Below are 13,220 nucleotides of genomic sequence, written 5' to 3'. Positions count from 1 at the left end.
TGATCAATATATTTAAAGGGATTGTTGTCACCATGTTTTCCTCATAAGCTGGTACAGTGTATACAGTAGATTGTCGTAAATTACAATACAAAAAAAAAATGCACCCAAGAGATACGTACAGGAAAAGTACGGGAAAGGATTTTGTAGACTGACTTCACCAGTATGAATGTAGCGTTCTTTTAGGCGTGAAGAACTTGTATAACTCTAGCTGCTCAACTTTAAAAAGGGAAATGTATATAACCATTTGTCAAAACCAAGTTAACTAGTTATAAATATATGAAAAATGTCACTGTTTTAATCACCACTCTGATAAATATTAAAACACTAGTCCTACAAATAAAACATTATGGATTTCTGAATGTTTTCTCACCACTTATTCTGTCTTCACAAAAGATTTTTTAAATAAATCTGGACAAACCCACAAACATTTTGCCACGAAACTATAAGTGGTCTATTTATCGTGTTCTGCTTTAAAACAGGAGCTTATCTGATGATAAAACAAATAATATGTTCAGCTTGTAATTGCACAAAGGTTCACGTTTCATATTGAAGGTTTAATTGAAATCATTCCCACTTTAATAATTGCTTTTTATTTAGATCTGTGGTTGTTCTCAGTCATTAAACACCTTACACTCAACCTCTTCTAAAATATAGATAAAGTAAGATGCACTCCATCTGGATGAAACGTTTTAGTTTTGTTAGAAACAATTTGTGCCATCTGGTGGTCAAATAAGATAGGTTGCACATCAACAGCAGAGCATGAACATTACACCAATACACATTAATGCACAAAATAGAAACATACAAATTATATAATTTGACAAAAAAACAAGAAAAGAAATTTCAAATACACCTAGTTCACAAGGGATACCTGTATGATGAACATTTGCTCTAAACAAAAGTAAAATTTACATTGGTGTTACACAAGGCTGTTGTTCAGAGGCCCACATATCTCCACATATACAGTATGTCTACACAGAGTGCAATAAACTGGTTTAATGAAAATGCTTTAAACCTGACTGAAAAATAAAGCTTTATCCTACACCACATTTGGTCTTTAATGTTTAATCACTATATTTCCCTGAGAGTCCTGTGTGAAAAGCATCTCTGGCTCTGGATCAGAGTTCTCCTCCATTTCCAGGGGCATTACAGATGGGATGCTCGAATACTCTCTGCCCTCAAGGGAATTAGTTTGGTCCTTCAGTGGACATCTAGACAGTTTGCTGCGATGGGCGATCACCCGGAAACCTTCAGAGTCCTGAGTAAACAGCATGCCCAGTGAGTCTTCATCATTCTCTTGAGCCTCCCTGATTGACTTTTTAGGAGTCCGATAAAGTTTTCTATTAAAATCTGAAGAACATTTTGCTGGGCTAGAGTACACATGATGCTTAAAAGGTGAAAGTTGAGTGCTGCGTCTTGATGATGTGGACCTGCAATTTTCTTTATCCTCTCTCTTCTTCTTCCTCGGCTGTGGCTCTTTATAAGACTTCATGAGATGTTTTATCGTGTTTTGGATCACTGTGGTTGACCTCGGTGTTAAAAATGAAGCTCTCTTTTCCGTCACACTTTGGTCTTTTACCAGTTCCTGAGTATACACATCTTCTGAAGAGAGAAAAGTTAAAGAATCATTGCTGTTCTCTCCTCTCTGCATGCGAAAGTTCTCATGAGAATTTTGCTGTGTCTGATCCCTGTGAAGCAGACTTTCAGGCATATTATCAGGCCCATCACCACACATTATGGCTTTGATGCTGTGTGCTTGTGTATCTGTGACATTATCAATTTTGATATCCTCACAAGGTCTCCTCTTTCCTGCTGGCTCACACTCCTCTGACTGATATCCCCAAAACAAATGTAAAAACTGCTGCTCCTTATCATCATCATTGTTACAGACTTCGCCTGATGTTCTCTCAATACCTGCTTCATGTTCCTGTGGGTCTATAAGAGAGGAATGGCTGCTAATGTCATCTAGTTCCGAAGGCAATTCAAACATCATCTCACGCTTTCGTTTAGTCCCCATATGTGCTTCAGGAAGGGGAGTAGAAGACATTCCTGAAGGCCATGGAGAGTTGTAGTCCTCTGCATCTAATGGCAAGACATTGTTGTCAATAAGCGTTCCGATGAACAGGTACAGTTGGAAAAAAAAAGCCACCATATCTGTTTGTCTTACCTCTTTCCTTTCTACTCTGTGGTAGAAAAAACGAGGAGATCCTGCTCTGTTTTGTCGCAGGCATTTCCATCTTGGTTTGGGTAAAATTCAGAGCCACTGCCACGCTGTAGCCTCCGGACCGAGCCAGCGGATTCAGGAGTTTGGATATTGGACGTGCCAGTTTCTGTTCGAAAGAAAGAAAAAAGATTCCCATAGCAGATGCTACATTTAACTCAGCTCAATATGTACTGGCACGCGTCAGAAGAATAGACAAAAATATCGCACATGAAGATTCAACTTCACTTATATACACTATAGTGATTCAGGTAGAACAGCTTGGAAGTCTGTGATATTCTTTGTTGATGTTGTTACACCTGTGCACATGTTCCTAACCCTGGTCCTGTAGAGTACCCTCTGTCCTGCACAACCCTCCATTATATCAGATTATTACATTTATCATGGAGTTAGTAAAGTTATTAGTCTGTTTGACTAGGCTAAGAATGGAAGGTACGTAATTGGACCTTAAATACATTTGGCAGACGTGCTTATCGAGGGTGACTTACATTTTATCTCATTTTATACAACTGAGGGTCTAAGGGCCTTGCTCAGGGGCCCAGCAGTGACTTGGGATCCGAACTCACAACCTTGCCATCAGTATTCCAACACCTTAAGCACTAAGCTACCACATCCCCACCTAAATAAAAAATCTTAACACTATAAGCTATCCAAAAGGTAAACCACATGCACCTTCCCAGGTAAGAGACACATAGTAAAGACACCATGAAGGTGTTGGCAGCACAGCAACAAAGAAATGTACATACAAGAGAGAAACAATGTCAGGGGTGTGATTTGTAAAAGTCGGTGTGAAATGAAACTTACTCTCTGTTTCTTCGCTCTTAATTCAGCAGCATCCAGCCAAACTCCACACTGCTCCTGTGATGCTCTGCATGTCTTACTCTTACTGTTGTTCATCTTTATTCCTCACCTTTCACCAGCCTGTATTCTTATCATATAAACAACCTCCTTGTGTTTCTACAAGCAGCTTCCCCCTTAGTTTTCCCGCCTAGTATTTGTATGAGCAATATTCGGGTTGCCAGGTTTTCCAGTTTTACCCTTGTTCATCTGCTACTACTTCAACTTTTGTTGTTATGTTATAGCGCCCTCTTCAGCCTGACTCTACCCCTTAAACGGCTATGGACCAGGGGTGGACATTATTAAAGTTAACTACACGTATCTAACTTAATGACCTTTCCCAGATAGAAAAATACTTTTTAAAGTTGAAATACTTTTTACACCTTTCATGGCGGGTTAAACTAGCTAGTAGTTAGATCTTTATTACATAGAAACCTGACATTAACTTAACTTTCTTTAATTGAATACTTAAAAATAATATGCTTATAGCTTAAGGTCACTAGAATACAACTTTCACTTAAGTATAATGTCAAATGCTGGTACATGAACATGTGCAAAACTGTGCTAAAATATATTCATTCATTCATCTTCTATACTCGCTTTATTCCTAATTAGGGTCACGGGGATCTATCCCAGCACACATTGGGCAAAAGGCAGGGGTACACCCTGGACAGGTCACCAGTCCATCACAGGGCCACATATAGACAAACGACCACACACTCGCTCCTACAGGCAATTTAGAATTACCAATCAACCTAATGTACATGTTTTCGGACTGTAGGAGGAAACCTGAGTACCCGGCGTAAACCCACACAGGGGAAAATGCTCCAAACTCTACACACCCTGTTCAAACCTGGGATTCGAACCCAGGACCTTCTTGCTATGCAGCAACAGTGTTAACCACTAAGCCACCCTGCTGAAATATAATACTTCTGATATGTATTCTCCCTCTTCTTCACTGCTGACCTATTTCGCTCATCTTCTTCTTCTTTTTTTAATAAGTCCTGTGCTTGTAGATAATTTGGGTATTTTAATAATAATTTGTAGTTGGGTCAGTGGTAGAAGTTTCTATTTATACTCTATATTGATAATGTTTAGTTTATGTTTACCTTTTCCTAAAGCGCTTAAACTAGCTCTTATCTTTCCCTGTTTATATATTGTTATATGTTTTTAGAAAAAAAGAAAAAAAAACCCATCCAATTTTAGTCTAATGGTATCCTAAGTCTGTAACCTATTGAATCAGTGTTAATTTATTCAGTGATAGAGACTTAAAGCACTTTTGTATGTCGCTCTGGATAAGAGCGTCGGCCAAATGCCAGAAATGTAAATGTAAATGTTTAGTGAAATCCTGATCATCACACCCATTTGTGGGTCTTACCCCCAAATCTTGCCACAAAGTTGGAAGCACACAGTTGTACAGTAGTACACAGTTTCAGCATTAGACCACTATGCATTTGATGTTTCACTGAATGTAGACACGGCAATGGATAGCTGGACCATTTTGTGTATTTATTTATTCAATTTAGTCTAAAAACATAGGGAAAGAAAATGCTGCTGCAAAATGCACCTGGAAGCCTATAGAGGAGGAGGAGGATGCTGCAAAAGAACAGTAATGCACTGCAATACAGCTGCTGTGTTTTTTGTTTTGTTTTGTTTTGTTTTGCATCAGCTTTTTGTTTTCGAAGTTTGCTTGATGGATGGATGAATAAGTTTTTTTTTATAAGGACTCCAGTCTGTGGCTCATGAGAAAAGCGGAACTACAGTATGCCGTGCTGGAAAATTTTAAAAACAGAATACTTGGCAACCAGAAACAATTCCCTTCCATTCCCGCAACAGGATGTGACGTACTGATTCAGCGACGAACACTGGGGCTTTTGACGTAAACACAGCTTGAAGTGAGTTATATTTTGTTCTACTTTTGTACTATTTTCGTTAATAGTCCGACTTTGGAATACGTCAATTAAGAGTATTTTATTTAGCTCGGTAGCGGAATTTATTTGTTAATAAATCTGAGTTCTAGGTATATGGTACACCGAGGAGCTAAACTTGTTGGCTAATTGCTATATGATCTTGTTTTATGCTATGCTATGCTATGCTCTGCTCTGCTAACTGTTACAGTTGAACACAGTACTCGGACAGACTGCGTTTATAATCTACAATGTATAAATCACTACAGATTTTATGAATGTATTTTTAAAATATTTAAAGTATAGTGATATACTAACATGTCTAAATGTCGGTGGTTTGTCTCTGTCGTGTACCAAGCAAACGGGCAGTGTCACTTCTTCTATCTGTGTATTTCCGCAATCCAGACGCGTTAATCGCTCAGGGACAGTAAAGAGTTAAAATCTCAGATCTAACACTATACCTCTTTTATACCATCCCTTTCGACTGCGCCTTACATTAAACAAACCGTAAGACGTTTAAATGTGACGTGGGTTTAGAGATCATGAGTATAAGAAGTGCAGATAACACTGCAGTTTTCTTCAGAGCAGCTGTTAATTGATCATTGTTTATTGATTAATTATTTAGAGGTGCGGAGAAACTTGGGATCGTCATCATGTTTCATGGAATACCTGCTTCAGGAGGGATGGGAGGAGGTAAGTTTTAAGATATTTTTTGTACCATCTAAGATGCACAAGATGCTTGAAATACATCTGGCTTACATGGATGGCATCGTTGTTGTTGTTGTTTTTTTCCCAAGCCATCAACGAAAATGCAAAAGGAAAAAACAATAAGAGAACAGAGAAGTGAAACAGTAGTCTATTCCACCACATCACAACATATAGCACACAAAACCACAAGACGAGACCTAGAGACAGACAGGGAGATGGAATATCATAACATACGGAAGATTCCTGTTATCTGCTGAACACCTAATATCCATAAAAATAGGTGCTCATGATTCATTTAGTTATACTTACCAATATATTCATTTTATTTTCTTTCTTTCTTTTTTACAACCAGCTCCAGCCAATAAGCCTGAATTATATGAGGTAAGTGTGAATATATCATAGGAACCATTCAAATAACTTATATTATGAAACCTGTAACCTGATTGTACTGCTGTTTTGTAGGAAGTCAAGCTGTACAAAAATGCCAGGGAACGGGAAAAGTAAGTAATAGTGCTATAGTCACATCCTTTTACTTGTCTTAAAGTATTAAAGTAAGTTAAACAATGAAATATGAACTGTTTGCATGCACTGTGTCTAATTTGTCTGGTGTTGAATGTCTTGGACTGTGTTAAAAGGTATGACAACATGGCTGAGCTGTTTGCTGTGGTAAAAACACTCCAAGCTTTAGAGAAAGCCTACATTAAGGACTGCGTGACTCCCAATGAGTATGTTATGTATAGCTTTTTTGTTGTTGTGTTTACGATTCATGTAACACTGTGTAGACTGTATTAATTGAAATGTCCCCCTCGTTCAGATACACAGGCGCCTGCTCCAGGTTGCTTGTGCAGTACAAAGCTGCTTTTAAACAGGTCCAGGGCTCAGATGTTGGCTCAATCGATGACTTTTGTAGGAAATACAGGGTAATTCCTTGATCTTTTATGAACACTGTTTTTGTTAGATTACTGTTGATTTTTTAATTCTTTACTTATACGTCCTCATCTCTGAATTTCTGTCATGATAGGATAAGATAATTGTGTCACTCTTTAATTGTAAAGCATTGATTTGATTTTTTTTATGATCCACATTGCTATAAAATGGTTATGGTTGAATGTACTGTCACCGTCTGTGTGAATTAACTAACTCCTCTGAATAATATCTTTTCTTTACTGTTACAGCTCGACTGTCCACTAGCAATGGAGAGAATAAAAGAAGACAGACCAATTACTATAAAGGATGACAAGGGCAATCTGAATCGCTGCATTGCGGACATTGTGTCTGTAGGTGTTTTGTTTTTTTTTCTTTCTTTTTCAATCTTATTAGAGCTTTGTATTTGATGTATTGCAATACCAGTACCTCTGCTTGGATAAATGCCATAGGCCTAGTGATATTCAATAGTTCCAGCAGTTCCATTAAACTGATTTTCTTTTGTACACTGTTTTGTGCCAAGCCACAATTTATTAAACCACACGATGCCCACCTTTATATTGAGTGGCTTCAGCTTCAAAATATTATCCGCATGTTAATTGTTCATCTGTTTAATGGAATTTTTCAAAGATCTGTCCATCCTGCTTGAACAGAAGATTCAGAATCGATCATTAGTCACATTTATTATTCTTGATGTAAACATAGCTACTGAACAGGTGTCTTTTTACTTTATTTATTATGATTGTGTGATCCCTTTTTTTCTAGCTCTTCATCACCGTCATGGACAAACTGAGGCTGGAGATCCGAGCCATGGATGAGGTATATCACACTTTGTGGCTTATACGAGAGAACTTAAAACACAGTCAGTCCTAGTGGCAACTAAACTGTAAGGAACATCTTTGCCTTTCAGATCCAGCCAGACCTTCGGGAACTGATGGAGACGATGAACAGGATGAGCAACATGCCACCAGATTCAGAGGCCAAAGACAAAGTCAATCTTTGGTAAACATGAATTTCCCTTATTTCTATTATTATGAGAAACACATTATTTGCTCAAACAAGACTTGGCTTTTACTTTAGCACTAGAGCAAAGATGCTAATTCTAGCTAAAGCTTTTTTTTTTTTTTTTTTTTTTTTTTTTTAAAGGTGCCTTTATCAATCACAGACCTTCTGATCATCACAGAAATAGTATGCCTCAATTTAGTCTATAAAAATAAACAGAGCTTTGCTATAAAGCTGAACACTGTAGTGTAACAGCTGGAATGTCTTTCATCCTGAAATTTCAGTGTAGATTTGTCTCCGAGTCCTTCTTCTTCACCTCTTTTCTCTTCAGGTTGACTACGCTGAGCAGCATGTCTGCCTCTGATGAGCTGGACGACTCACAGGTTCGGCAGATGCTTTTTGACCTGGAGTCTGCCTACAATGCCTTCAACCGATTCTTACACTCGTCCTAAACACCTCCAGATCTTCCACCCGAACTCGCTTTGTAACCAAACTCTCTTCTGTAAAAGATTTTCCCTTTTTGCTGTCATCCAGAATCGTCTCCTGTGATACAGAACATGGGTGTTTGGAACTACAGCGGCTCCCTGTGATCAAGCTGAGATATTTTGTTGAATTATTGCTATTAATACTGAATATTGAATATCTATCGTTAATATTACTGTCCACCTCATTTTCTTAGCTCTAACTTCTGACTTGAATTTAACAAAACAACTATTTCTGTATAGCCCTGTTTCTGATCTTCTAGCTTCATGCACCCTCTTGACAGAAGCCTTGTATATTCAGATGTCTTTGAGAACACAACACTGGGTTAGTTAGTTCATGGGATAAACATACATGGGGAATTTTTTAGCAATCACTAAAAATTGGAATTAGAGTTTGATTTTAAATTTAATTACCTTCTGTCATGATAATTTTACATTTTGTAATAAAACAGTAATCGTTTTGGTTTGCATTAATCGTGATATCTTTCAGAAGCTCACTGCTGTGTTACTCAGAAGAAGGGCACTAAACTGTACCCTACATCTTTTGTATCTTTAGTGTGGATCTTTTACCTGCAAAGGTGCATGAAGTGTACCTGTTATTGTAAAAAATAATTAAATAATAATATTGTAAAAAGTTAAAGGTACAACAGTCATCCTTAGGGTGTAATTATGGTTTTATAATTCTTATTATAATAATAATAATAATTCTTAAGGGTCCACTACCTTTTAATGTTCTGTGTAAAAGATAAATACTACAGGAACAAAAGATTGAAGAGGAACCAGCTCTTTCTCTAGTCGATGTTTTTTCTCAGAAAAAAGAAACAAGAGGGTTTAAAATACATGAAGTAAACATTGTTTTAACTCTAATGTATTGTGTGTAGTTTTTGTGGTAACACATTATTATTATTTTTTGCTAATATTTGTTAATCCCATTTTGAATTTCTGTAAATGATGGGATCATGATTTTCTTTTTGGAAAAATTAATTTCACTGTATTGTATGCAAAGTCATATTTATTAAATTACCACTCTTGGTGGGGTGGGGGTGGGGGGTTCGAAATAAAACATGAACGTCTTTTAAAAATAAAATTACATTCATCAAATCCATGTTCTGAGATGTTTTTCCATATTGGGGAAAGAAATCGAGTATAGGGTGTCCGATCACACACATACTGTATATGCTTGTTGAGCAGCACATTCTACATTTAGTTCACATTTGCTATTATAATATCCTCCACTTTTCTGTGAAGGCTTTCCACTAGATGTTGGAGTGTGTCTGTGGGGATTAGTGATCATTCAGCTAAAAGAGCATTAGTGAGATCAGACACCGATGTTGTAAGAGTGAGGCGGTCTGGGGTTCAGTCGGTGTTCCAGTTCATCCCGAAGGTGTTCAGTGGGGTTGAGTCAGGGCTCAGTGCAGGACACTCCAGTTCTTCCATTCCAACCTTCTCACACCATGTCTTCATGGAGCTCTGTGCTTTGTGTACAGGGGCATTATCATAATGGAATGGGTTTAAGCCTCTTAGCTCCAATAAAGGAAAATTACAACAATTCAACAATTTAGAGAAGGTCCACATACACTATACTGCCAAAAGTTTTGGGACACCCCTCCAAATCATTGAAGTCAGGGGTTGAACCCAACCCCTTAGTTCTAGTGAAAGGAACTCTTAATGCTTCAGCATACTAAGACATTTTAGACAATTCCAGTTTGGGGATGACCCCTTCCTGTTCCAAAATGACTGCACACCATGGATGAGAGAGTTTGATGTGGAGGAACTTTACATTAACATTTACACAGTCCTTCACAGAGTCCTGACCTCAGCCTGACATAACATCTTTAGGATGAATTAGAGCAGAGACTGTGAGCCAGACCTTCTTGTCCAACATCAGTGCCTGACCTCACGAATGTGCTTCTAGAGGAATGGTCATAAATTCCCATAAACACACTCCTAAACCTTGTGGAAAGCCTGGAAGAGTTGAAGCTGTTATAGCTGCAAAAGGCAGGCCAACTCCATATTACTTTCATGTGCATGCAAAGGCAGATGTCCCAGTTTTGGCCTGGCTCCATCCATCCATCCATCCATCCATCCATCCATCCATGAATGATAGCAACAGAGTTTGGGCTGAGTCTGGCTTACATTTGGCACTTCTGGCTTATTGCTGGCGCAGTCATTTTCACAGCCTTGTGTCAAACGGCATTAGGCTGGAGTCTGGAGTCTGGTCAACCAAAAGCAAATTGTATGTGTTTGGCTAAGCCCTGGCTTGAGTTTGGTCAAGAAAATATTTGGCTGAGATCTGGGTGGGATTGGCTTAGCCAAAGATTAAAAAATCTCTGGCATGAATGTGCTTTACAGTATCCTTGTAAGATGCATGTAGTGGTTCATATTTATTTTATACATATTTATAAATTATTAATTTTGTCAAAAAGAATAACAAACTGAAAATGTGTTATAGTTAAAAATCATTTAAGATCAAATAGCAGACCTTTTCATTAAAAATTGATTTAAAAACTAAGTATACAAGTAATTAATTATAAGGAGGCAGTAATATAAGTGAATATAAATTAAGTAAATATGAAGAAGGGAAGACAATCATTCTATTGTCAAGATTATTTTGATGGGCAATTAAGGCAGACAAGGAGGGGTCAATATGTGGAATGAAAAAAATGTTTTGCAGAATGATCCAAGACAAAGATGTCAATGATCCAAGACAAAGATGAACAATGGTTCAGTCTGCAGCACCATCAAGACACAAGAGCTACTGACTGAATGGCTACTTAGTCTGAGTGGATTTGAAATGGTCCTTTTTAAGTAGTGTTGAGGTTTTTAAGGAGACAGATTTATGACTTTGAGCTGAAATTAACATTAACAACTTTGTCTGTTTTGTTATTTGATTAGGTATCTGTCTTCTGAGCACATTCTGCTGCATTATAACACACTGGATAATTTTATATTTTTATATTACACTTACTGTTTATATTTATATACATATATATTTATATCTATATATACATATATTTGCATATGCATATCCGATAACTATTGGTTTTTCACAATTATTTGTCTTTAATTTCTACATTTAATTTTCCCTATCCTTCTCTTTATATTTTTAACTATATCCCTTTACTTTTCATGTCCACACACTTTAATTTTTACTCTTTTCTTCTTCAAATGTAGGACAGTCATAAAAAGCATTTCACTACATGTTGTACTGTATATGATTTTGTATGTGATGAATAAAATTTTAATTTTAATTTTCCAAACCAAAGAATGAATGCTTGACTTAGAGTTTTCACAATTTGTTGAAAATCAAATCTTTTTTAAAGTCTAACTATAGAAATGATAAGTAATTGAAAAAATCAGTATGCACTCCATGTAAACCAAGTAAACAAATAAAGTTTTAAAAATCCGCAACCTTCGTGTGTTTTTAGTGCGATCTAGCTCGGTCTAATATAGCGGAAAGGCCAGTGTGACATACGGTTGACGATGACGTGTTTTTCAGTGCATCTTGAGAATAGTATTTTATTTTCATTTACGGAATTAAACCTGCCTTACAAAAGGACTACTTTTTCCAGAGGGCAATCCGTGACACCATCCCTCTATTACAATTAAAGAAGCGCACACCCCGCCTACCGGAGGATCGGAGGGCCGGAAAAGGCGTAGCAGTTAGCTAGCTACTAATAAATAAACCAGCGCAGTCTGGAGGTGAACTTCAAACTGCCGCTCGAGCTTTGGTGATTGCACTACATTGGTTTTGTGTTTTAGAGCTTTAATTCTTTAAGGTAAATTGCCTTTAAAAAATAATCTCACCTACAACACACTTACCTGACATGGTTTTGGCTCGTGTACATTTCTTTTGTGTGTTTAGAGTTTAGTTTTATATTAGAGTTGCTAAAATTATTCTACAGTGCATAATGGAAAAGATGCTGGCTTATAGTGAGCGAAGTAACATGCGAAAAAGGGCTGTTAAAAGAGCCAATAAGATCTTTGAATCTTTGGAGAAAAGACTTAATTTTCAGCCTGGAAACAGGCCAACCCAAGATGACGGTCATTTTTCCCAGCAGCAGTATCAGGCAAGAAGTTCTGCCAGAGTGTCAGAAGAACTCGCAGAACATCATGGTGAACCGTCATGGCAACACGGCACATATTTACAGTCTCTCGAGCACACAGCACAGTCACCGTGGAGTTTTGAAACAGCCAGACCCCAGAGAAAAAGCTTCTCAAACCAAGACCCATGCATAAGAGGTAAGATTTCTTTTTGTTTCTATCATAAATTATCTGTTAGTGTAAGGCCATTTTCATTTCAGAGCATGTGTGGTGTGGTAAACCTTGCAATTCCTGTTTTTAATGTTTCAGCACTTCTCCAGTCCAACAACAAATTCTTATGGAGCAGCAGAGAAACCTTATAAGGATGGTGCAAGATCTAAAAGCACACAATGTTTGTGAAACCACAGAGGCTGACCATTTAAGTCCAAAAAGATTTCCCATTAAAGACTTAAGGTCATTAACATCTCTGGAAAGTGACCTTCGATCCTGTCCAGAAACTAGACGAAAAGTGGTAGGTAAAATTGTCAGTTATGCATAGTCACTTAATGTTAGAACTTACAGGTCTGGTTTTAATTACTGTTATAATTAAATAGTGTATGTGATCAGTCTAAAACATAAAAAATCTAACGGTTAATAAACTATTTTAATTTATCTAGTTTCATAAGTCCAATATCAGTATTAGATACAGAAGCATGTTAGTGTTTTAAGTTAATGGTGACAGCATGTTTCTAAAATATTTCAGGTACTTGAACTAGGATTGCTGGGTGGAGTAAATGTAAAGGACACGGTCTGGCGAATTATGAGGCTGGCCATCAAAAATGACTTTGCCAAAGCGGTGAACTGGAAAGGTGTAAAGGTGCTTGGTTTCTGTAGTCTTTGTTATTTTTGTATTTTAAATATTTGTTTTCATTTGACGTTTCTGCATCAATAAAACAGTCTGCTTTGCATTTGTGTAGTTTAATTCTTTTATTATACCTTGCATAATGAATTTTATATGGGTAATTTCTGGTTCAGTTTTGGGAATTCTGGCATAATATTGGTCCAGTTATGGCTGATTTCTGGTGACATTGTGAAGTTATGGCTAAGTTTTGGTCT

At 37.2% G+C, this 13,220-nt stretch overlaps 2 protein-coding genes and 1 long non-coding RNA gene across 3 annotated transcripts; 2 read left to right on the top strand and 1 right to left on the bottom strand.

The window, feature by feature from the left end:
- Positions 1-319: 319 nt before the first annotated feature.
- Positions 320-3,230, bottom strand: LOC131345341 (uncharacterized). Its single transcript, XM_058378188.1, has 3 exons — positions 3,026-3,230; positions 2,168-2,330; positions 320-2,082 (listed from the first exon to the last, which is right to left on the bottom strand). Exons 1-3 carry the CDS (start codon positions 3,116-3,118, stop codon positions 1,058-1,060), a joined length of 1,281 nt encoding a protein of 426 aa, XP_058234171.1. The 5' UTR covers positions 3,119-3,230; the 3' UTR covers positions 320-1,057.
- Positions 3,231-4,876: 1,646 nt separating this feature from the next.
- vps28 (VPS28 subunit of ESCRT-I) lies at positions 4,877-8,849 on the top strand. Its single transcript, XM_058378414.1, has 10 exons — positions 4,877-4,953; positions 5,591-5,658; positions 6,026-6,054; positions 6,136-6,173; positions 6,309-6,398; positions 6,488-6,593; positions 6,849-6,950; positions 7,363-7,416; positions 7,508-7,599; positions 7,931-8,849. The coding sequence occupies exons 2-10, from the start codon at positions 5,619-5,621 to the stop codon at positions 8,049-8,051; spliced, it is 672 nt and encodes a 223-aa protein (XP_058234397.1). The 5' UTR covers positions 4,877-4,953; positions 5,591-5,618; the 3' UTR covers positions 8,052-8,849.
- A 3,339-nt stretch (positions 8,850-12,188) lies between these two features.
- Positions 12,189-13,035, top strand: LOC131344942 (uncharacterized). Its single transcript, XR_009203417.1, has 3 exons — positions 12,189-12,323; positions 12,435-12,636; positions 12,868-13,035. It is a non-coding gene; the product is annotated as an uncharacterized LOC131344942 (long non-coding RNA).
- The last annotated feature ends 185 nt before the right edge of the window (positions 13,036-13,220 follow it).

Source organism: Hemibagrus wyckioides, linkage group LG24 (assembly GCF_019097595.1).
Source record: "Hemibagrus wyckioides isolate EC202008001 linkage group LG24, SWU_Hwy_1.0, whole genome shotgun sequence".
Classification (NCBI taxonomy): Eukaryota; Metazoa; Chordata; class Actinopteri; order Siluriformes; family Bagridae; genus Hemibagrus; species Hemibagrus wyckioides.
Note: the sequence above shows the minus strand (reverse complement) of the source record. Positions and strands in the feature narration are given on the sequence as shown.

Bases quoted from the DNA above. Each gene is read 5' to 3' on its own strand.
- LOC131345341 (XM_058378188.1), bottom strand. From the start codon at position 3,118: ATGAACAACAGTAAGAGTAAGACATGCAGAGCATCACAGGAGCAGTGT. The intron at 2,331-3,025 runs GTAAGTTTCATT...TCTTTCGAACAG, and splicing joins TAAGAGCGAAGAAACAGAGA to AAACTGGCACGTCCAATATC. The intron at 2,083-2,167 runs GTAAGACAAACA...TCTTGCCATTAG, and splicing joins ACAGAGTAGAAAGGAAAGAG to ATGCAGAGGACTACAACTCT.
- vps28 (XM_058378414.1), top strand. From the start codon at position 5,619: ATGTTTCATGGAATACCTGCTTCAGGAGGGATGGGAGGAG. The intron at 6,174-6,308 runs GTAAGTAATAGT...CTGTGTTAAAAG, and splicing joins AATGCCAGGGAACGGGAAAA to GTATGACAACATGGCTGAGC. The intron at 6,951-7,362 runs GTAGGTGTTTTG...CTTTTTTTCTAG, and splicing joins GCATTGCGGACATTGTGTCT to CTCTTCATCACCGTCATGGA.